Source organism: Crinia signifera, chromosome 6 (genome assembly GCF_055691185.1).
Source record: "Crinia signifera chromosome 6, ASM5569118v1, whole genome shotgun sequence".
NCBI classification, from domain to species: Eukaryota; Metazoa; Chordata; class Amphibia; order Anura; family Myobatrachidae; genus Crinia; species Crinia signifera.
In genome coordinates, this window is record NC_139222.1 from 80,699,156 (window position 1) to 80,724,845 (window position 25,690).

General features: G+C 44.8%; 1 protein-coding gene across 2 annotated transcripts in view; it reads left to right on the forward strand.

The window, feature by feature from the left end:
• The window catches only part of LOC146007741 (protein TBATA-like), a 52,256-nt gene that overhangs the window by 20,122 nt on the left and 6,444 nt on the right, over positions 1-25,690 (forward strand). For both annotated transcript variants that reach the window (XM_083146324.1, XM_083146325.1), the window contains 6 exons: positions 10,263-10,507; positions 11,943-12,107; positions 13,027-13,112; positions 17,300-17,458; positions 17,740-17,821; positions 19,763-19,904. In XM_083146324.1, coding sequence (XP_083002450.1) covers positions 10,263-10,507; positions 11,943-12,107; positions 13,027-13,112; positions 17,300-17,458; positions 17,740-17,821; positions 19,763-19,904 — 879 coding nt within the window. The remainder of the gene's footprint in view (positions 1-10,262; positions 10,508-11,942; positions 12,108-13,026; positions 13,113-17,299; positions 17,459-17,739; positions 17,822-19,762; positions 19,905-25,690) is intronic.

The following is a 25,690-nucleotide window of genomic DNA, read 5'->3' on the forward strand; positions in this document are numbered from 1 at the left end:
CACCAACATATGGTACATCCCTTTGCTTGTCTCTAATAATCTCCCTACCTGACTTCCGCACTCTGCGTAAGTTTTGCATCTCATCCACACCCATTGCCAGCTCCACTCACGATTATAGGACTTTTTTGAGCTGTGTCCACTCTATGGAATGCCTTCCCATGCACAATAAGACACTAAATCAGTCTCCAAACCTTAAAAGGTTCCCATGGTTTCATCAGCAGGGTGACACTCACCCAGAGCTGCAGACTGGAAGCTGCACTGAGAACTCAATTGAAGCTTAGCTCCATGCTTTTACATTGCCGCCAATAAGACATCACAAGGACATGGGGTGAAACTATTTCTCTAGAGCAGGCATTCCCAACCACGGTCCCGGAGAGAGGTAACACCTCCCAATGGGACTGCCTGTCATGTGGGTGACTGGCAGGGAGGACTTCCAATAGGAAGCAACTGACAGTCACAGTGTAGATACTGGCTTCACTAACGCTGAGGAAGTGGCGTTTTTTCCCTGTGTTGCAGTCCTGCAGTCCATAGGTTACGTAAAAACCACCCCTGATTATGCACTCTAGTATTCCAGTAAGTGAGAACTGCTATATTAATCCTTTGATTGGTTTCTTGTGGCTATTAGGTGAATATGTGCTAATTTGCCACATATCCCCTTCCCGACATTTGACATATATATACGTCATGGCCGGGATGTACTTCCCGACACATGACGTATATATACGTCATGGCTTCAAACTGTCACTGCGTCTAGAGACGCAGTGACAGAGGGACGATGTCTGCTGTCCCTGACAGCAGACATGTCCCTGCATGCCCAGGGGGGGCTGCGATGCCGCCCCCCGTCGGCGATCGCTGTGATTGGCTGTTCAGTGTGAACAGCCAATTACAGCGTTTTCTGTGTCACCGGCGAATAACGTTCGCCGGTGACACAGGGATCGGAGGTGATTGGTGCTGTAAAGTACAGCACCAATCACCGCGGGGTGTAAGAGTGACACTGGTGTCACCCCACCTCACCCCGCCCGCCCCCATGGAGGGGGGTTTAAACTAACGGTGACTGCACTGCAGACGCCATTCCGGTCTGGAATTGCGTGCAGTGCGGTCACCGTGCCTAGCTGCCGCAGTATACTGACCTGAACCTTACAAAATACTTACCTGATCACTGCCTGGATCTTGCTACTTCTTGCTGTGACTTCCTGTGCTGTGTTGTGCTGTGTTGTGCTGCTGCAGTGTCATCGAGTATAGATAGAGAGATAGAGAGAGAGAGATAGAGAGAGATAGAGAGGGCTAGCGACAGAGAGTGCTATATTTTGTGCTGCTGCAGTGTGATAAAGTTATAGATAGAGAGATAGAGAGAGATAGAGAGAGATAGTGACAGATTGTGCTATATATTTTTTATATAACTGACTGCTGCCCCCCCTTTTGTGCTGATCAGTATAAATTAACTGATCAGCAACTTTTTGGGGGCGCAGGGTTTTATTTTTATATAAATACCTGTCAGTGCTGCTGCTGCAGTGTCATAGAGTGATAGATAGTGAGAGATAGAGAGAGATAGAGAGAGATAGTGACAGAGAGTGCTATATTTTGTGTCTGCTGTCCCCCTTTTGTGCACCCCCAGCAACTTTTTGGGGGTGCAGGGGTTATTTTTTATATATATTACTGTCAGTGCTGCTGCTGCAGTGTCATAGAGTGATAGATAGTGAGAGATAGAGAGAGATAGAGAGAGATAGTGACAGAGAGTGATAGAGAGTGCTATATTTTGTGTCTGCTGCCCCCGCCTTTTGTGCTGATCACTATATCTGAGGTGATCAGCAACTTTTTGGGGGTGCAGAGGTTTTTTTTTATATATATACCTGTCAGTTGCTGCCAGTTGCACTGTCAGTTGCACCAAAGGTTGTGCACCTGCTGGTAATCAGTGTCGCATCAGTGATCACCTTTTTTTTTTTTTGAGGGTGCTGTGGGGTCTTTTTTAAATTTTTTTTTTACACACACTGTGATTTTGTGGGTGTCCTGTGGCCACTGTGCGCTGATTAGTGACGTACATCACTGATCAGCTTTTTCGGCACAGGGTTGATCTATTTTTTTTTTTTTTTGATCAAATTCCTGTTGCCTTTGAGCGCTGTTCAGTGACGGACGTTACTGACCAACATCTGTGCTCAATTTTTGGCGCAGGACCTTTTTTTTTTTTTTTAACCCCTTCAATTTTTTTTTTTTTTTATTGGGATCAAATTCCTGTATAAAGTATTTTTTTTTCTGCACTACATACACACTACACACTACATACCCCCCTGGGTTGAAATAAAGTTTGTACCCCCCCCCTACACTATACACGTGTTGAAACATTTCACTACCAGAAACACAAAAATAAAAATGTCATCCCAAATGTCATCCCAAATGTCATCCCAGTCATCCAGAAGAATGTATTCAGCGGAGGAGGCATATGCCATGCTTGCCTCTGACTCTGACACAGCCAGTGATGCAAGCGGGGAATTTGAAGGCTTCGTCTTAAGCTCCTCTTCCTCCTCTGGTGATGAGGGACCCCCTCAAAGACGCCCCCGTAGAGCAGCTGAGACCCCCCCCAATAATTGATCTCGTATGGACCCCACCACCAGACAATTTTGAGCCCCAGGTTCCTGAGTTTTTGGCCATGCCAGGAATCCAATTTGATTCCACAGGTCTCAGAGAAATTGACTTTTTCAAATTATTTTTCTCTGATGATTTTATAAATTTAATGGTGGACCAAACTAATTTATATGCCCAGCAGTTCATTGCTCAAAACCCCACGTCATCATTTGCTAGGTGGACCCCTGTAGATGCAGTAGAGATGATGATGTTTTGGGGTCTGGTGTTTCATATGGGCATAGTAAAAAAGCCAGAAATTAGGCAATATTGGAGTACAGATGTTCTGTACAGCACCCCATTTTACCGTATGGCCATGACTCGGGCTCGTTTTGAGATGATCCTTAAATTTTTGCATTACAATGATAATGCACAGTGCCCACCCAGAGATGATCCCACCTTTGACCGGCTATTCAAAGTCAGGCCGGTCATTGATCATTTCAGTGCCAAATTTGAAGAGATGTACATCCCTGAAAAATGTATTTGTATCGACGAGTCCCTTATACATTTTAAAGGAAGGGTTAAATTCCGCCAGTACCTTCCCAGTAAGAGGGCAAGGTATGGCATAAAAATGTATAAGCTGTGTGAAAGCACCTCAGGGTACACCCACAGGTTTAGGGTATATGAAGGGAAGGATTCAAGAATTGAACCGCCAGAATGCCCCCCCTCCCTCGTAGGTGTTAGTGGAAAAATTGTCTGGGATTTAGTGCACCCCTTCCTGGATAAAGGTTATCACCTCTATGTGGATAACTTTTACACTAGCATCCCCCTGTTTAAGGCCCTTGGTTCAAGAGGTACAGCAGCTTGCGGTACTGTGCGTAAGAACCAAAGAGGCCTCCCAAAAACGCACATTGCCCAAGTAATGAGAAGGGGTGAAAGCAGGGGAATATGCACCGAAAATATGTTGTTGGTCAAATATAAGGACAAGAGGGATGTCCTTATACTGACAACAATTCACGGAGACAGTACCACCTCCGTCCCTGTACGAGGTACCAGTACCCACACCTCAAAACCTAATTGTATCCTGGATTACAATAGGTACATGGGCGGAGTGGATCTTTCAGATCAGGTACTGAAGCCGTACAGTGCCCTGCGGAAAACAAAAATCTGGTACAAGAAGCTGGCCGTGTATATCATCCAGATGGCACTGTATAACGCTTACGTGCTATTCCGTTCTACCAGCCAGAGGGGGACATTTATGCACTTTCAAGAGGAAGTCATAAAGGGCCTAATATTTGGGAACCAGCAGGCAGAGGGCCCCAGTACTTCTAGTACTGGCCCCCGTATTGTACCAGGGCAGCATTTTCCTAACGAAATCCCCTCCACTGCAAGAAAGGGCAGGACACAAAAAGGTGCAAAGTTTGCTATAAAAAGGGAATAAGAAAGGAAACTATTTTCCACTGTGAAACTTGCCCCGACAAACCCGGCCTATGTACAGTATAAAGGAGTATTTTAAAATATACCACACATCTATGGATTATTAGGTTCATCATTTCACCGTGCTTCGGGGGTCTTGCTAATGCCACATAGCACCCACCATTCATTCCACCAGAATCTGAGCTGCAAAATCCAAAAATCACTCCTTCCCTTCTGAGTCCTGCCATGCACCCAACTGGTATTTTTTGGTCACACATGAGGCATTGCCATACTCGGGAGAAATTGGGGCACAGATTTTGGGGTGCTTTTTCTCCTTCATACCTTCTAAAAATGAAAAATTTTGAGCCAGAACTGCATTTTTGTGTAAAAAAATGTAATTTTTCATTTGCACAGCCCAGTTGTATCAAAATTGGTGAAACCCCTGGGGGTTTGAAATGTACACTATACCCCTAGATGAATTCCCTGAGGGGTTTAGTTTGCAAAATGGGGTCACTTGTGGGGGGCTTCCACTGTATTGGTGCTTTGGGGGTCTTGCTAATGCGACATAGCACCCACCAACATTCCACCAGAATCTGTGCTGCAAAATCCAAATATCACTCCTTCCCTTCTGAGTCCTGGCACTTTTTGGTCACACATGAGGCATTGCCGCACTCGGGAGAAATTGGGGCACAGATTTTGGGGTGCTTTTTCTCCTTCATACCTTCTAAAAATGAAAAATTTTGAGCCAGAACTGCATTTTTGTGTAAAAAAATGTAATTTTTTATTTTCACTGCCCAGTTGTATTAAAATTGGTGAAACCCCTGGGGGTTTGAAATGTACACTATACCCCTAGATGAATTCCCTGAGGGGTGTAGTTTGCAAAATGGGGTCACTTGTGGGGGGCTTCCACTGTATTGGTGCTTTGGGGGTCTTGCTAATGCGACATAGCACCCACCAACATTCCACCAGAATCTGTGCTGCAAAATCCAAATATCACTCCTTCCCTTCTGAGTCCTGGCACTTTTTGGTCACACATGAGGCATTGCCGTACTCGGGAGAAATTGGGGCACAGATTTTGGGGTGCTTTTTCTCCTTCATACCTTCTGAAAATGAAAAATTTTGAGCCAGAACTGCATTTTTGTGTAAAAAAATGTAATTTTTCATTTTCACTGCCCAGTTGTATCACAATTGGTGAAACCCCTGGGGGTTTGAAATGTACACTATACCCCTAGATGAATTCCCTGAGGGGTGTAGTTTGCAAAATGGGGTCACTTGTGGGGGGCTTCCACTGTATTGGTGCTTTGGGGGTCTTGCTAATGCGACATAGCACCCACCAACATTCCACCAGAATCTGAGCTGCAAAATCCAAAAATCACTCCTTCCCTTCTGAGTCCTGCCATGCACCCAAATGGTATTTTTTGGTCACATGTGAGACATTGCCGTACTCAGGAGAAATTGGGGCACAGATTTTGGGGTGCTTTTTCTCCTTCATTCCTTGTGAAAATGAAAAATTTTGGGCCAGAACTGCATTTTTGTGTAAAAAATGTAATTTTTCATTTGCACAGCCCAGTTGTATCAAAATTGGTGAAACCCCTGGGGGTTTGAAATGTACACTATACCCCTAGATGAATTCCCTGAGGGGTGTAGTTTGCAAAATGGGGTCACTTGTGGGGGGCTTCCACTGTATTGGTGCTTTGGGGGTCTTGCTAATGCGACATAGCACCCACCAACATTCCACCAGAATATGAGCTGCAAAATCCAAAAATCACTCCTTCCCTTCTGAGTCCTGCCATGCACCCAAATGGTATTTTTTGGTCACATGTGAGACATTGCCGTACTCGGGAGAAATTGGGGCACAGATTTTGGGGTGCTTTTTCTCCTTCATTCCTTGTGAAAATGAAACATTTTGAGCCAGAACTGCATTTTTGTGTAAAAAATGTAATTTTTCATTTGCACAGCCCAGTTGTATCAAAATTGGTGAAACCCCCGGGGGTTTGAAATGTACACTATACCCCTAGATGAATTCCCTGAGGGGTGTAGTTTGCAAAATGGGGTCACTTGTGGGGGGCTTCCACTGTATTGGTGCTTTGGGGGTCTTGCTAATGCGACATAGCACCCACCAACATTCCACCAGAATCTGAGCTGCAAAATCCAAAAATCACTCCTTCCCTTCTGAGTCCTGCCATGCACCCAAATGGTATTTTTTGGTCACATGTGAGACATTGCCGTACTCGGGAGAAATTGGGGCACAGATTTTGGGGTGCTTTTTCTCCTTCATTTCTTGTGAAAATGAAAAATTTTGAGCCAGAACTGCATTTTTGTGTAAAAAATGTAATTTTTCATTTGCACAGCCCAGTTGTATCAAAATTGGTGAAACCCCTGGGGGTTTGAAATGTACACTATACCCCTAGATGAATTCCCTGAGGGGTGTAGTTTGCAAAATGGGGTCACTTGTGGGAGGGTTCCACTGTATTGGTGCTTGTGGGGTCTTGCTATTGCGACTAAGCACCCACCAACATTCCACCAGAATCTGAGCTGCAAAATCCAAAAATCACTCCTTCCCTTCTGAGTCCTGCCATGCACCCAACTGGTATTTTTTGGTCACATGTTAGACATTGCCGTACTCGGGAGAAATTGGGGCACAGATTTTGGGGTGCTTTTTCTCCTTCATTCCTTGTGAAAATGAAAAATTTTGAGCCAGAACTGCATTTTTGTGTAAAAAATGTAATTTTTCATTTGCACAGCCCATTTGTATCAAAATTGGTGAAACCCCTGGGGGTTTGAAATGTACACTATACCCCTAGATGAATTCCCTGAGGGGTGTAGTTTGCAAAATGGGGTCACTTGTGGGGGGGTTCCACTGTATTGGTGCTTGGGGGGTCTTGCTAATGCGACATAGCACCCACCAACATTCCACCAGAATCTGAGCTGCAAAATCCAAAAATCACTCCTTCCCTTCTGAGTCCTGCCATGCACCCAAATGGTATTTTTTGGTCACATGTGAGGCATTGCCGTACTCGGGAGAAATTGGGGCACAGATTTTGGGGTGCTTTGTCTCCTTCATTCCTTGTGAAAATGAAAAATTTTGAGCCAGAACTGCATTTTTGTGTAAAAAATTTAATTTTTCATTTTCACTGCCCAGTTGTACCACAATTGGTGAAACCCCTGGGGGTTTGAAATGTACACTATACCCCTAGATGAATTCCCTGAGGGGTGTAGTTTGCAAAATTGGGTCACTTGTGGGGGGGTTCCTAAATTTTAGCATCTTATAGTGCCTAGAAACCTACATGGTGCCTAAAAAATAATCTCATAAAAAGGAGGCTCCAAAATCAAGTAGGTGCTCCTTCTATTATGAAGCCTGTGGTTTGGTCAACGTGCACACTAGGGCCACATATAGGATATTTATGAAAACAAAAGAATTGGGGGAATCAATTTTGAGTCACATTTCTTTAGTAAAATCTACTGTGTTCCTTAGAAAAATGTATTAAAATTGCAAATCTGCAAAAAAAATGAAATTTTGAAATTTCACCTACACTTTGTTTTAATTCCTGTGAAACACCTAAAGGGTTAACAAACTTCCAAAATGCTGTTGTGAATACTGTGAGGGGTGCAGTTTTTGAAATGGCATCATTTATGGGGGTGTCTCACATACAAGTCCCTCAAAGTCACATCAGAACTGAACTGGTCCCTAAAAAAATCAGTGTTTGAAATTTTCTTGAAACTTTGAGAATTTGCTATTCATATTGTAAGCCTCCTAGTGTCCAAAAAAATTAAAAGGAAGTTGAAATAATGATGGAAACATAAAGTAGACATATGGTCTATGTTAGTTATTAACTATTTTGAGTGGTATGATTATTTGTCTCACAAGCAGAAAATTTAACATTTTGCAAATTGCTAAATTTTCCATTTTTTTACGACATTTTGGTATTTTTCACAAAAAAACACAGACTGTATCGACCAAAATTTACCACTAATTTGAAGTACAATGTGTCACGAAAAAACAATCTCAAAATCACTGGGATAAGTAAAAGCAAAAAAAAGTTATCCCCACTTAAGTGATACATGTCAGATTTGAAAAAAAGGGCTCTGTCAGGAAGGCAAAAACTGGCTCTGTCAGGAAGGGGATATGTACAGTACGTCTGGTTATATACATGTTTTTAGTTTGAATTCTTCACAGCAGAATTTGTTACTGCGCCTGATTGTGTACTATATTAATCATGCCATTAAGAACCTTTGCATCCTGGCTGACCATTATGCAATAGAAAGAAACTGTTAATAAATTATTTTCACTGCAACCACTTTTTTTTTAATTAGGAGTCACACTTTAATTATTAATAGTTTTATATTTGTTTGTCGTACATAGCTGATACTACAAATTTCACCTTAAATCGTTGTTCAGTGAAGATGATGTTGATTGATGTTTTTGAGACGCTTGAATTATTTATAAATATGCCATCAGGGATGTGTGAGTGAGGCTTTATGAGGCATTTCATTTTTATTATATAAAAGAGGTTAGTTAATATAGCTTCTGAGATCTCTGCCTTGATTTTATAGCTTAAAATCTAATAAAACATGGAATTAAATTCCCTTATGCAATGTTTCCTTTCATTAACACAGAACATCTTACTGTTTTCTGGTCTCCGCTGCTCTTTCCAGGTTAATCGTGCATTAATCAGCATAAATAAAATGTAGAACTAATGTAATAGTGTGCTGTCCAATTTGTAGGTAAAATCCTCATGTCAATTTATGTCAGTATATCAGCAGTAGCAAGCCAACAAATGTCCAACATACTGTAGCAAAAATACTGCATCCTCATCTTTTTCCATGCAACTATTAATAAAATTGGCCTTGGGGTGATATATTTTAACAGTAAAAGTATGTAAGATGCTTGTTTGTAATAGCTTAATTCATATTTCAATAATTAACAGTAAACTTGGAACAATTCCCCTATATTTCCTATGCCCAATCTGCCCAAATACACCCACGCCGTCACCAGGATTGGGATTTGGCTTTGTCAAAGGCTTTGTGAAAGGCTTTGGATTTGGATTTTTATTTTAATTGGTCAAAAAATGCACAATTCACGTAATTTTTGTGTTTTCTTGTCCCTAGAGTAACATTAACCTCAATAACATTCATTTCCTGCCCCTTCCAGACAATTTTGATAACTTTGCAGCTCACAATGTTGTTTTCATTGAAATTAGGCCAAGGTCTGCAGCAAGCTGGCTGGTTATTAACACACGGAACTTCTGACAGTATCAGTATGGTGTATTGGGGTGCAGTACACACAAACAATAAAGAAGCTTGCACAACACTGCGTGGAGGCAGAACAATCACACACAGAACTTCTGACAGTATCAGTATGGTGTATTGGGGTGCAGTGCAGCACATCACACACACCACAAACAATGTAAAAAAAATGAAAAGCTGACTGACAGCCTGCCTGTGTACTGTACCCCACTACACTAACTCACAGCCTCTGCAATGACACACTGACTGACACAGCCTGCCTAACACAACCAGTACACTGATACAGCCTGCCCACTGACTGATGTGATGAATATTACTGTCATTGACACAACCCAGCACAAACCCCTGCACAAACCAAACCCCCAGCACAAAGCAAACCTGCTACACAAACCCCCTGCACAGCCACAAGCCCCCTGCACAAACCCCCAGCACAACTTAAGTTAGCACAAGTACAACAAGTTGAATGTCAACAACAACCCCCCCGCCCCATTGCAAAGCTGTGCGTTGCTTGGGGAAGCGTGGGACAAATGGCGCTGAATTCTCGAGACACCAAGTCTATAAAGACGCGAGACTATGCCATTCGGCTGCACTCAAGTTTCCAAGCAAACCCGGAAACTTGTGAGCGTGTCTCATGGCGGGCTCGGGGGGGCACTGTTCGGAGCAATTCAGATTCCACGTAACCAATGGGCTCCCCATATATGACAGAGGGATTCCACACTTTTGTTCTTCCTGCTGTAGAATGATCATTTCTTCTGCATTAAAGGTCCCTAAATAAGGCTATAGCACTGTCGCTCCCCCCAGAATGACCTGCAGCGAGGCCCCATCACCTCCACTCGAGGCCTCACCCCTCCACTTAAAGCACCATACCTTTTTGGAAGCAGGTGCACCTTTGTAGCACCAGGCCTCACATTCATACTTTCTAAAGTTGGGAGGTATACAGTGGTAACGAGTCCAGTTATGTGGCCCCAGGACAGAGTACAAAACAAACCCCCAATGTGACACTTTATGGTCTATAATAGTTTTCTGTTTCCTCTCCTTTACAGTGCTAATCATATGTTATCAAAACAAAAGATGGAGCAGATGAAGAATCCTGTGTCCAGCACTTTTCAAAGTCAAGATATTACGGCTTTATCTGGAAAACTGGAAAATCTTGCTCAGAACACACCCCTGCGTTTCAGTGATGAAGCAATGAGATCTGATCCAAAAAGCACTCGGTTTGGCAATATCAGCCAGCAGCCATTCTTTTCAAGACACAACCCTCACCCTCATGTAGTCACCCATATTCAAGGTTTGTTCTGATATACTGTATGCAGAAAGTTGGGGAATATGTCCCACATAAATAGAAGTTTCCACATCATTTAATTCCAAGAAAATTTGAATGCAGGAGAAATCCGATATTTATTAAGGAATGACATTGGCACCATGCAGTCCTGTAACTTCTTAGACAAAAGGGGAGAAAAGGGCAAGATGGACCAAACTTCAAAAAGTGATCAAATAGAGCGTAATAAACCACCAGCCAATCAGCTCCTAACTGTCATATTTCAAAAGCAGCCTGTTAGATAGGAGCTTATTGGCTGGTTGTTTATCACTCTCTACTTTATCACTTTTTGAAGTTTGGTACAAGTGGAGAGTAATAAACAACCAGCCAATAAGCTCCTATCTAACAGGCTGCTTTTGAAATATGACAGTTAGGAGCTGTTTGGCTGGTGGTTAATTACGCTCGATTTGATCACTTTTTGAAGCTTGGTGCATCTGGCCCAATGTGGCACCCTTCCGTTATTAAATGCAACTTTTAATCATTTATAAAAAAGAAAAGAACAATATTGTTGTATGATTTTGACTTGCCACATTTGTAAACGGGAGAATGTTCAAAGATATTTTCGCCGTTACACCACCAGTGCAGCCTATGAACAGACAGGGCCTTCACCTTCAACCCCCAAATGTAAACAGAAATACTGTACAAGAAAATGGTGCCAAAAGGGCACTTAGATGGTTGAGCACCATCTAAGCACCCTTTTGATACAATTTACTTGTGTTTCTGTTTGCTACATTTGTAGTTGTTAGTGATGTCCCTTCATGACATGGAAGATACAAATATTAAGATTTATAACTGCCAGGCTCTCTGCAGTGCGAGAGGGGGAGCGGGACCCTCCAATGGACCCAGGCCTGGGTAAAAAATAACCTGATCCCCCACACACACACACCACCACCACCATCCACACTCTTTTGGCGACACTAAATAAGAGTCCCTAATTATTGGCACAGTGATATAGATGGAGTTGATGATGTGTAACCTCCTCATGTGTGTGCAGTGCAGGATACTAGGTGCAGTGGAGCACCTGATGAGAGGGTAGCAGAGTGGTAGAAATGCACCTGTGAGGAGTCCTCTCTGCTGGACTAGGATTGTGGTATGGAGTATACGATGTTTACACAAGGTGGACAACTAACCAAGGCTGTCTACTCGACTGGTTAATACCAGGTCTTATTTCAATATTGCATTTCTACCATCTGTGGAGTAGGATGGAGGAATAAAAACACTATAATACTACTACTAGCTGCCACTGTGTGTTTAGAAACATGTTTATTCTATGCTTCTAGTGGCACAAAAATATAATCAAAATGATCACAAGACTAATGAAGAATATTGTTTACATCATCTTAACGTTTCATGATTATAGATTTTGTGTTCTACATTATCTTCAGTTAAATTATTTTTAAAACAGGTCTTAATGGAATCCCTATATGCATTGTCAATGATGAGTGGTCTGCTACATCTCAAATGTCTCCTCACCCCATGATAAGAAGCACACTCCCTACCAATATGATGGGTGTTCCATGCATGCCTATAGGAGATCCTCGTGGTAACATAGTCCCCTTTCTCGGAACAGGCAAGTATTCTGGGATCAATATGATTGTATTATTATACCCATACATATTTTGAGAGCAAAACAAGTGTTTCAGGAAGATGAACAAGGGCTCAGGTGAAGGGATTGTGCATGAGCTTCATCCTCACCTATAGTGGCCGAACCACCCATAATTCATCCATGTATGATGCCAATGTAGAAATGCAGTGATCGTGTTCTCAGTGGAGGAGGGCATGTGTAACTAGTCATATAGTGAATGAGGATAGAGCAGCAATAAAGTGGCATAAGAAATAGATTGTCATGCAGAATTCTATTGGAAATATGAATTAAAAAGAGGGTACTGTAGAAAGACTGCTCAAGTGAGTCAACACAAGTTAAGGGGCAGATGCACTAAGCTTTGGAGACTGACAAGGGGTGAAGAGAAAAACTACCAGCCAATCAGCTCCCGTCATTTTCAAATCCAGCCTGTAACTTGGCAGTTAGAAGCTGAATGGCTGGTACAGATGGAGCCTTCTTCAACTAGCCTTCTTTTGAGAGCCACGGTGAGCCATGGCTCACCAAGGCTTATTATAATCTATTGTTCTCAGCTGCAATACAATACATAGAACAATAGAGTAGGGAATTAGCAGAGGATTAAATCCGACAGCTCTGGCTCACTTAATCCTATTAAAGGGTTAGATAAGGATGGCTCTATCTGTACTTCATCTCTCTCCACTTTATTACTCTCCAAGGCTTAGTACGTATGAGGCAGAGAATCAGAGTTGCTGAAGAAAGAAAACGCATTAAATGTTAGGTGACTTCCTGACTTATCAAAAGCCTGACAGCTTTGACAATGCCCCATAGACGCTCTACTCCCAGCTACTGTCATAGTGCCTACTACAGATATTGCTTGAAATCTTTTATTCTTAAATATAATGTATAACCCTAATCTCTTTAAATCCAGGCTCTGTGTCTGAAGCATGGCGGGAAGAACTGAGAGAACTTGCTGCAAAAGTTTGCACTTCTGATAACCAGCCACAGAAAAAAGAGGTACTTGTACTGCTTCTTTTAAATCTATCCTGTGGATTTTAAGCTCTCACTCCCAGCATGTTACCCACTACGCTATGCTACTTAGTATAGTAACTTTAAAGTTTCAGTGTTCCACACAGAGAGACTGATCTTAAAAATCCTTTAATATTGCAGCAGTGCACACTCCACTTCGGCCTGATGTGGTGTAACTGTAGGGTTTACACATAGTTAAATAAGTGAGAGACCATGTAGATTTCAGACAGATCTCTTGCATTCAGGAATAAGACTGGTACAAGGGTGCACTCATAATGATGACAACTACTGTACTTCAGCAGGCACATGGATTGGAGTTGTTTGCTTAGATGGTGAATTTCTCATTCTACTCTCTTGGTGAGAGGCTCCCAAAAATCAAGTGGTGCCCCCCCCCCCCCCCCTTCCCCCCCCCCAGGTCAGCCCACACCTCCCATAGTTTTGCTCCCTGCTATTCACTGCAGGGATTCTTCACATTAAATAACAGGGGCGAGACTACAATGGTGCAATCAAGCATCCATGCCCCCACACTGTCAAACCATGTTGAGACCACGCCCCTTATCATACTGACCTGGTTGCACCCTCCTGCATGGGGCAGTCAGAAAGTTGGTAAGCATGAAATATCTTTATTTAGTTCTGTTCAAGTCCTGTGACTTGTGTGCAAATCTGCATTGCTTTTGTTGTTGTGTAGTTAGGCAGTTGTTTTCCTAATGTAAAGTATAAGTTTATTTCAATTTGCATCAAAATATTGAGCAGCCCATGTCCACAAAGTTTGCATTGTATTTCACTGGGCATTTAAGAATCACAATTGGTGATGTGAAGCAGTGTGATATTGCCGAATAGTAGGAACCAGCCTCTGGGCCCCACACCCTTTAGGAGCTCCGATGACGGATCAAAATTTTATTAATTTAATCTTAAAAGAAAATTACGATCAAATGTATTAAGCCTTAACTAGAGATACAGTGGAGGGTGATAAAGAGAAATAAAGGACCAGCCAATCAGCTCTTAACTGTCATATCTCAAACCCAGCCTGTAACTTAAAAGTTAATAGTTGATTGGTTGGTCCTTTATCTCTCTTAGGGACAGATGTATGAAAGAGCTCTATGGTGGAAAATGGGTATCAGCGCATGTTATGTGCTCTAATACTGCTTCTCCCCTATGTAAGAATGAGCCGGTGTGCACCAAATGACAGGGGCACATAGCACCCCTGTCAATATGAAGGGCAAATATATGAACTGTCAGCATCGCTGAGCATTCCACCCCCTGACGCTATCAGCTTTGACAGCTTTAGGGTGGCGAAGCCCTATCCCTACAACAGGGACAGTGCTGTCCCTGCTGCCGGCTCGGGGCTGCGCTGGAGATCTTGTGTGAGTAGTGAGATCGCACGCATGCCCAGTACAGCCGGCCGGGGGGAAGGAGACAGCGTAGTCTCAATGGGACATATCTGGAGGGGGAGTTTGCATTTACCCTCTTCGATGTCCCTACCTGCTTCGCCTCGTTAATGAGGTGAAGCGGGAACCGCTATAATACATATGGCCCTTTTAGCCAGATGTATCAAGCTTCAAAAATTGATAAAATGGAGTAATAAACAGGCAACCAGCTCCTAACTGCCATGTTACAGACTAGGTTTGAATAAATGACAGGTAGGAGCTGATTGGCTGGTTGTTTATCACTCTCCATTTTATTACTTTTTGAAGCTTGATACATCTGGCCCTTTATCACCCTCCACGTTATCCCAATATTTCTTAAATTATTTCCATAGATAGAAAAAAAAGAATCCCCTCGCAGAAATAAAGACCTTACAGTACAATAAAGACTCCAAAGAGAAAATAGTATATTAATGTAATGTACCAATTAACAACTTAAGCTACCTAAACTACAGACATCAGATTTACATGACAGTTTCCAGAATCTCTTGATTGGTAAAATGAAAATCGCATTAGGAGATAATATGTGAGATTTTGACTCCCTAGGGGCCTTCGCAGGGAAGAGACTCTGCAGACATTGGGCTAAACAGAGATGTAATCCTAAATGTTCCATATCTAACACATATAGTATATTTAAATACAATACAGGGGTGGAGGTGCTATCGCTGCTGCTTACAGATGGAGCCCTCTTCAACTAGCCTTCTCTGGTGAGCCATGAGGTCCTGCACATAATTATCAGTACTTTGTGATGCACAATCTGAATGACCCTAATATTGTCATCTGCTGCTACATCAAGAAGTGTACAGATGAATTCAGAGTAAGAAATAACCCTAAAACTAGTTTCACACATTCCGGTTTTGACCGGACGGCAAAAAGCCGGACACACTTTGTCCTGCTTTTTGCCTGACAGTTGTTTCTTTCACATGCACCGGCTCCGTGAGCTGGTGCTGTGTAAATTTCAGGTTAGAAACTGAAGTGACGTCAGTTTGGTGGCTGTGGAGAGCAAAAACCGGACACCAAATGACCGGTGTGTGTGAAAGGCCCCCATCGCCCTCAGCACACACTGACCTGTGAGGACGGGATGGCCACGGCACGGCAGCCGGACACTGCAGTGGTAAGATCCGGCTGCTACCCGGCAGCCGTGCCGTGACCGTCCCGTGTGACTGGACACATAGCTGTCCATTAGGCCGGTTTCACACACTCCGGCTCCTGCCGGATGGCGAAATCCCGCACGGCCAGGGAGCCGTACCGCACACATTAGTTGTGAATGGACACACACGGGACGGCAACGGCCCGGCCGCACAGCTGCAGCCGGATCCCGCCACTGGAAGGGACGGCTGCCGGGCTGTAGCCATCCCCTCCATAATAAACTACTGTGTGCGGCACGGCTCCCTGTGAAACCGGCCTTACACACTGCAGGGACGGCACGGCTTTTAAGCCGTGCGGGATTTCGCCGTCCGGCAGGAGCCGGACAGTGTGAAATATCCCAAATCATGCTACAAAAGGCTGTCCTTGCCAGACTACAATCGGGAATCCTCCAACCATAATGTAAAACCAGCCACAGTCTTGACAGCACAAAATAATTCCATAGGGTTTTTAGCCCCCCACCCAACAAAAAATAAAAAATAAAAAGAAAATAGTGTCCTGGATCAGATATTTTAAAGGACTGGGGTCCATGCTGGCCTCCCTGGACGATAGCATGAAGAAGTCATTAGAGGAAATACCACTGTAAGAACTATACGTTCGGGAAGGCCTGACTCTCACTGACTGCATGGGCGAGCTGGCACTTGTGGAATCACAAGCTCCAACATTCTTACAGTTGCCAGTGCTGCCACTATGTCCATAAAAGAACCTAACGAGCTGCAACAAGAATACATTACTTTAAGTGATAGCAATTAATAAGCAACCAGCCAAATGGTTTGTCTGCAGTACAGCACGTATGGACAGCATTTTTTTTGCAAAATGTTTTGCCATTTATTTTTGGAAGGGGTGGGGGTAGAGGGGGAATGTAGGCATGTTTTAATTATTTCCTTCTGTTTTTTAACACCGTAAAGATGCCTCCTGACACTTTGGTCATCAGCAGTGTCTGTATAGCAAATTTACTATAGTTCTCATTTTTTCTGTTTATTTTTTTTACTTTATTACTCTTTCAGAAGCACTCTCTGTAGAAAATGTACAGGATTTTAAAGCGTTAACTCTTAACTGCTGGGCAGCCCTGGACACAGTGGAGAGCTCCTATGCAGGGCTGTCATTAGGAGTGTGCGAGGAATGTCATCGCACAGGGCCCAGGGGGTTGTACTATCATGGGGCCCTGTGCACTGATATTTCTAAGCCCCCCACCCTCTGCTTACATATAAGGCCCCCTGTAGTGCTCACCCACCACACCGGCCAGACCAGGTTCTGCTGCTGATCACTGTGAAGGGAGGAGAGTAGAGCATAAGCTTCTCCCACCACTCCAGTGGCCTTTTTAAATATGGAGCTGGCTGGTGAGTCAATCGGAGCTCGCAGCCAATCACCACGGCTGCCAGTATGCAGTGTGGAAACAGCCTGTACTACTCCACAGAAAATTCACGGGCAGTCGGGCTAAGGGGGGTAGTCAGGATCGGGGATGGGGCGAGAGGGGTCAGTGCAGTGGGGGCAATCAGCAGGTGCGGATGCACTCGCGGGTTTGACTCTGTGTGTGTCACATTATTAGCTTATGTATAAAACATATAGGATTTGGCATATTTTTAATGTAGCACTAATCCTCAGGATGAGCCCCGGAGATCCACCCAGTATTCTGCACAAACTGGACGCATTATTCCTGCATCCGCAAGAGCGATGAGCCGACAGGCATCCCGAAAAGCAAGCAGAAATGGCACCAGCAAGAAGGCAAATACAAGCTCTCTCTTTCAAGACCAGGAACTTCTAGTAAGTTCTAAGAAATATCAAAGTGTTCTCTATTTTAAACTGTACGGAGGATTTATTAATATGAAAGATGTTTTCCATTCTGTGCACTTCAGAAAACAAATCAATTATTTGCAGAAACTCTGGGGAAATATACTCATTTGAACTTTATACACTAAAAAGATCTACTTTGTAAAGTTTTATGAAATGTTTCCCCACCCATTACACATAAAGTCTACCTGTTATTAGCACAAACTGGTCACACTGACCTGGAACTGTAATATGTGTCTTTCTTCTGTCAACAGATACTGGAACTGCTTTGCCAGATTCTGCAAACGGATTCCCTGTCTTCTGTCCAACAGTGGCTTCTGACAGCCGACCCCAGGGGTGAGGAAAGTTACAGAAAGAAATTGTCTTCATTGTATTAAAAAAGCTATTTCAATTTATCTACTTCGAGACAGGGGCTGAACTAGAAGAGGGCCTAATAACATCATGAAAAGTGGCCCCAAGGATCCTGAGTCTCGGTAGTAATTGTTCATGTGTACCAATTGTAGTGCCCCTAGTTTATATTAAGCTATGTGGCAATTTCCCTGTTGATATTGTGCCATGCTGAAGTGCTCCCAGTTCATATTATGCCCCAGATGTACTAAGCCTTGAAAAGAGACATAGGGCAGTATTCAATGAGGCTGATTCGCCAGGTTTTTATGGCGATTTTGTGCTGTAAGGCGAATTTCTGCCTAAAACGGTGAATCACCATATTCAATGACCAGATGGTGAATACATTTCAAGGTTTTTTTCGCCATGATTCACCGAGTAGCAATCGCTAACTTTTTATGGTGAAGTGGAAGGTGAACTTTTAAAATAAAGTGTTTTGTTTTTTACATTTGGTGTAAAAAAATCTGGAATTTTATTCTAAGGAGGGGCATGCTATTTTTATTCATGTGCTGTAAGCACATGAATATATATTTAATTTAAAAAAAATATATATTTTTTTTTTTTACACAGACCAGCCAGCAGGGGGCCGGAGCCGAGCCGCTCATTAGATATTTATATATTCACTTCACCCGATCATTACATATTCATGATCGGGTGTAGTGAATATACCCGGTCCCCTGCTGGCACCCCCGGGGGGGCAGCCTGTGCTGCCTGGCTCCCGGGGAGCCCACCTCCCACCCACAAACGTTCTGGAGCAGGCAAGGAGACTTCCATCTCCCTGCCTGCCGCCGTCCTCAGGCTCCCTGCGGCGTTCGCCGCAGGAGCTCATATTCGCCGGTCAGGGGCAGCGAGCCCCTGACTCGTTAAATACCGGAGCCTGGCGAGGCTCCGGAACGCAGCGACCAGTGGCGAATGTGCAGCGAATCCTAAATAGGATTCGCTGCACGTTGCCGGTATTCACATTGAATACCGCCCATTGTGGACAGTCTGTAACTTGGCAATTACGAGCTAATTGGCTGGTACTTTATCATTATCCACATTATAACTTTTTGAGGCTTATTACATCTTTCTCATTGCATCACATTGTAGTTCCCCAGTTCATATTATGCCACATTGTAATGATACAATTCATATTATGCCACACAGTGCCCACAGTTCATAATATCATTTTTTTTGCTTACTGCACTCCTTGATGTCAGTTGCTTTTTTCTTCAGAGTGTACAAACTGTTAACCTTAATAGCTAACTAATGATTACACATTCTTACAATCATAACTTATTCAACACAATGTATAAAATACAGTTGACAGCGGCTTAAACGAAATAGTGGAGTCCGAACATTGCCCACAGGTTACTTTATTAGACTCCCTTCCCTTCCTTCCATTTTTATATTACATTGATAGAACCTGATATTTCTCTTTGGCAATATTACTACAATATTACTACAACACATTTTGGGAGTAAATAAATCACAAAATATTGATTGTATATTGGAATTAGGCCCCACATACTTTATGTACATTTATTCATCCACACAATGCTTCTTGGTGCCTACTAAGCTGTGCATGGAGCAATGATGGAATCTTGGAGGAAAGTAATCATGCACGACAATACAGTAGTTGGCTATTGGTCCAGACTACAAAATGACAAAAATGAGTCTGGAACCGCCATGGAAAATATCTATCTATCTATCTATCTATCTATGTAGGCTACTTTGTACCCACTTCACCGTTCTCAACGCTCCAGCATTTATACAGTTAAGATTTTAAATTTAAACCATATGATACCATGAAGAAAAAAAATAAAAAAAATTGGTGAATATAATAAAATGATGACTAATTACAATAATAATGGATTATTTATGTTAATTTGATCATTTTTTAATGTTCTGCAGAGAAAGATGTCATCATGAGCATGATAAAGACAGCGACTTCCAATATGCAGTTTGAGTCCCAGCCAATGGAGAGGTCCAGTTCCCAGAATGGCTTAGGACTGCTGTCAAGAGATGAGCATCTGCAAAGAGAAATTCTAAATAGGTTGGACACTGGAGTCATATCTTGTAGACTTTAGAGCGCATCTAGAGACTCAGTGGGGTGAAGCTGTAGTAGGATATATTAGAGCATCGCTCTGCCAGGGCTGCAGCTTCAACCACTGATGCCTGCTGAGAATACTGTAGGGAAATAATGAGCCTAAGTCAAAGGTGCATGCAATATCAAAGTTGGAAGCAGTGGAGCCAAGGCTCATGCACCAAAGCCTCACTGTGCGTGTGCTGCAATTGACTAGCGATAGTGCACACAAGTGTGTATTCACAAAAGTGAGTGGCCAGCAAGTGTTTAATGGAGGTAATGGGGGATGGGGGGGGGGGGGGGGTTTGACTAGAAAAATGCAGGCATGACAGACCACTCAGTTTGATACATCATAGGGTTACTCAGAGGTCGAATGGTCCAACTGATGGAGCTACTGTTATGATACCCGGGTGTCCTCGCCAACCCTGACTCCGTTGTCACCGAATGAGATTGGCGGCTGCGTGCTAGTGTTAGGCTTCGCCTATAATAGCCGCGTTCGACAGAGCCCGTTAGTCAGGCTCCGCCCCCGATGCCACCAGGTCTTAAGGGTTGACAACGCTGCCACCAATGTCAAGGATGAACAAGGGGATAACTAACTAACCCAAGAAGGCGAGGTCACCCTTGCTCTGTAGCAAACAGGGTAGACGTAACAATACGTAAAGATGTAACACAATACTATTCCAAACAGGTGTAACAATACACAGAGGTGTTATATCAATATCAAGATACGAGTAAGGGCAGTCTGGGGGTAGACCCCACTTATCTGTGCACCGAGGAGGCAACGGCAGCGGGAACCAGGATACGGACAACTGGACAACACACGGACACCAGGAGAACAGGAGACAAAACGGAGGACACGGCTGGGAATCAACGACAGGACGCAGGACGACTGGGCACAGGAACCAGGAGTAGAGGATAGGTGGGAACCAGGAACACTTGAGACCCTGAGGTGCAAAAGCTATAACCGGCGCCTGTCCTGGGCAGACGCCGGCTCTTTATTCGAAATCCCCGCTGACGCTGACGTGCGCCGCGCTGCCGGGCGCATGACGTCAGCGCGCCGGCACGCCGACGGAGACGCTCGGGGACGTTGCCCGGCAACGCCCCGATGCCTGCTGACGATGCCGTGGGGACGGAAGCTAGGGGCGTTGCTGCGCGACGCCCCCAACGTCTCCCCCGGAACTCGTCTACACTGTCTGTCCCGGCGGGTCCGGGACAGCAGTGTAACAGTACCCCCCCTTGAGGAGGGGTCACCGAACCCTTAGAACCCGGTTTCCAGGGAAATTTTCTAAAAAACTCCGCTCTTAGCCTGGGCGCAAGCAAAAACTTTTCTGGGACCCAAGATCTTTCCTCATCTCCAAACCCCTTCCAATGGACAAGAAACTTGAGCTGACCCCTGACTACTTTGGAATCCAAGATATGTTCCACCACATACTCCTTATGCCCTCTAACCAAGACAGGTCTTTGAGTACGTGTAGAGCTGGATGGAAGGGTTCCGACGACAGGTTTGAGCAGGGAACAATGAAAGACATTATTGATGCGCAGAGACCTGGGAAGCTGAAGTCTGAATGCCACCGGGTTGATTTGTCCGATAATCGGAAATGGACCGATAAACCTGGGACCCAGCTTGGGGCATTGCTGTCGAAGTCTAATATGGCGTGTGGATAACCATACTCTCTGACCCACTTTAAAGAGACACGGTCTTCTGTGCCTATCAAAGAAAATCTTAGACCGGGCCGAGGATTGTCTAAGGGCTATGTGTACATTCTACCAGGCTTTCCTAAAAAACGAGACAGTGGACGAGGATCTTGACGGATCATCCGGGGGCATGAATGAACTACATTTGGGGTGAAAACCTGAGTTGCAGAAAAAAGGAGAGCTCTTGATAGCTGTATGATAAGAGTTATTGTATGCGAACTCCGCTAATGGAATAAGCTCAGCCCAATTGTCCTGGCACTTTGAAACGAAACAGCGGAGGTATTGTTCCAAAACCTGGTTGACCCTCTCGGTCTGTCCATTCGACTGCGGGTGGTAACCAGAGGAGAGACTGACCTGAATCCCTAAGGCTGCACAAAACTGTCTCCAAAACCTGGCCACGAACTGGGAACCTCTATCCGAGACAATATCAACCGGGAGTCCGTGAAGCCTAAAGATGTTGGTGATGAATAAATTCGCTAGGATTTTAGCAGTAGGGAGCCCATGTAATGGAGTAAAGTGAGCCATTTTGGAAAATCTATCCACCGTAACCCAGATGGTGGTGAACTTGCTAGACGGAGGCAGGTCAACGATAAAGTCCATAGAAATATGGGACCATGGTTTTTTAGGAATGGACAAGGGAAACAGCGGCCCAATCGGAGACTGTCGAGACGATTTGTGTCGCGCACAGACCAGACATGAGGCCACAAATCTGTCGACATCTTGCCTCATAGAGGGCCACCAAACAGTCCTGGCTAACTGTTCAAAAGTTTTGGCAATACCTGGATGCCCGGAGCTTTTTGCCGAGTGAAAGTCCCTGAGAACCGCCTCCCGTAATTTCTGGGGAATAAATAAACGGTCCTGTGGGGTCTGTTGAGGAGCCGACGCTTGGGCAGCAATAACTAAGGTGGCTAAATCTTGGGTCAGGCCCGCCATGATTACCGAGCAAGGGACGATGGGAGATGCTTTCACCTCAGACCCCTGGAAAGTCTGAAAACTGCGGGAGAGGGCATCCGCCTTCACGTTCTTAGAACCTGGCCTAAAGGTGATGATAAACCGGAATCTGGTGAAAAAGAGTGCCCACCGAGCCTGTCGTGGATTGAGGCGTTTGGCGGACTCAATATAAGAGAGATTCTTGTGATCGGTGATCACGGTGATGGTATGCTGAGCTCCCTCAAGCCAGTGACGCCACTCCTCAAACGCCCATTTGATGGCCAATAACTCACGATTGCCTACATCATAATTTCTCTCGGCTGGAGAGAATTTGCGGGAGAAGTAAGCACAGGGATGAATCTTTAGATCCTGTGGCCCCTTCTGAGACAGGACTGCTCCAGCACCCACATCAGAGGCGTCGACTTCGATTAAAAAGGGTAGCCTGGGATCTGGGTGGTGCAGAATTGGGGCTGAGCAAAACGCCTTCTTTAATTTTTCAAAAGAATCCATCGCCAGTTGAGACCATTGTCCTGGGTCAGCCCCTTTCCGAGTCAAGTCCACTATGGGGGCCACGATGTCCGAAAAGGAGTGGATAAATTTGCGATAGTAGTTGGAAAAACCAAGAAATCGCTGAATGGCCTTGAGCGTGGTTGGGCGAGCCCAGGATTGAATGGCCTGAACCTTAGATGGATCCATGGAGAAACCTTGAGGGGAAATAATATACCCTAAGAAAGTCACTTGTGACACTTCGAATTCACATTTTTCCAACTTGGCATATAGATGATTCTCCCGTAGCTTCTGCAGCACCAGGCGGACGTGCTGCCGATGTTCAGGAAGAGATTTGGAAAAAATGAGAATGTCGTCCAAGTAAACTACGGCAAAACCCCCTAAAAACGGTCGAAGGACTTCATTAATAAAGTCTTGGAAGACTGCCGGGGCATTAGCTAGACCAAAAGGCATCACAAGATACTCAAAATGCCCCGAGTGGGTATTAAACGCGGTCTTCCACTCATCACCACTTTTAATTCTGATTAAGTTGTAGGCCCCCCTGAGGTCTATTTTGGAAAAAATCACTGCCTCCCGAATCTGGTCAAATAATACGGAGATGAGGGGTAATGGGTAGGAATTTTTTACCGTAATTTTGTTAAGGGCTCTGTAATCAATACAGGGCCGTAAAGACCCATCTTTCTTCTCTACAAAGAAAAACTCCGCCCCTACCGGTGATTTTGAGGGCCGAATGAACCCCTTTTCAAGGCTTTCTTTAATGTAGAGGTCCACGGCTTGGGACTCAGGTGCGGATAACGCATATAAACGACCCTTAGGAAGTCTAGCATTAGACACTAAATCAATGGCACAATCAAAGGGGCGATGAGGAGGCAAGGTGTTGGCTTCCTTTTTAGAAAAAACATCTGAAAAATCACGGTACTGAGGAGGGAGAGCTTGAAGGTCAGGGTGCATCACACGGAGAGGGAGAGTGAGACAAACATCCGAACAGGACCCTCCCCACCGAGTGATCTCACCAGTTTCCCAATTAAATTCAGGGTTGTGTTTTCAACCAGGGCAGTCCCAGGACTATAGGAGTGAGAGGACAGTGAAAAATAAGAAAGGTGATATCTTCGGAGTGAAGAGCCCCCACCGACAGACGAAGGGAGGGAGTCCTAAAAGATATACCGCCTTTGGACAGTGGACGGCCATCCAACCCACATACAGAGACGTGATTGGCCAAGGGTATGGGCATGAGGCCCAATTGTTGCACCAGGCCTTCATCCATGAAGTTACCGGCCGCCCCACAATCCACAAAGGCAGATCCGTTCCAAGAACGGTCGGTAACAGAGACTGATACCTGAATTAATACGGAATCTGAGGGAGAAAAGCTCGACAGGCCCAAGTGAACCCCCCAAGTATCACTTAGGCCCTGTCTTTTCCCGCCTTCAGCGGACAAGCAACAGCAAGGTGACCGGGACCCCCACAATACAAACAGAGGCCCTTGAGACGTCGGCGGTTCTTTTCGGAGGAAGATAGTCGAGTGGCCCCCAATTGCATAGGCTCGTCTCCGGGTACCTCGGTAGACTCGTCTGCAGATGAGGAAGGCAACACTCTAGACCGTCTCTCCCTCTGCCGCTCCCGAAATCTCCTATCCACCTTAATGGCTAACTGCATGATCCCATCTATGTCTTTGGGAGTGGGGTACTGCACTAATGCATCCTTAAGGGATTCGGATAGACCAATCCGAAACTGACTACAAAGCGCTGGGTCGTTCCAGCCAGAATCAATAGCCCAACGTCTGAACTTGGTACAGTATGCCTCAGCTGTGTCCTGCCCTTGACGCAAGGCCCTAAGATTTGACTCAGCCGAGGCCGCCCGGTCCGGGTCATCATATAATAACCCCATAGCTGAGAAAAATGCATCCACTGAAGAGAGAGCCTCAGCACCATCAGGAAGGCCGAAGGCCCAAGACTGAGGATCTCCCTGCAGGAGTGATATAACCATTCCTACCCGTTGAGCCTCAGAACCGGAAGACCCTGGGCGTAATTTGAAATAAAGCCTGCATGACTGTTTAAAATTAAAAAACAGAGACCGGTCACCTGAAAAATGGTCAGGGAGATTTAACCTGGGCTCCAGACCCCCACCGGAGGAGGAGCTAGACTGAGACCGTTGCTCGTGTGAGTTTACCCGTAGGGTGAGCTCTTGCAATTTCTGCGTCAGCGTGTGCATCTGTCCTGCAAGAGAGTGGGCAGCAGCCTGTTGTGACGGATCCATGATTGGGTTTCCCCACGACTACCGAACCTCTGAGCTGTAGGGGCAACAAACAGTCTCAGAGTGTGGTTTGGCCGGTTATAATGTTATGATACCCGGGTGTCCTCGCCAACCCTGACTCCGTTGTCACCGAATGAGATTGGCGGCTAGTGCTAGGCTTCGCCTATAATAGCCGCGTTCGACAGAGCCCGTTAGTCAGGCTCCGCCCCCGATGCCACCAGGTCTTAAGGGTTGACAACGCTGCCACCAATGTCAAGGATGAACAAGGGGATAACTAACTAACCCAAGAAGGCGAGGTCACCCTTGCTCTGTAGCAAACAGGGTAGACGTAACAATACGTAAAGATGTAACACAATACTATTCCAAACAGGTGT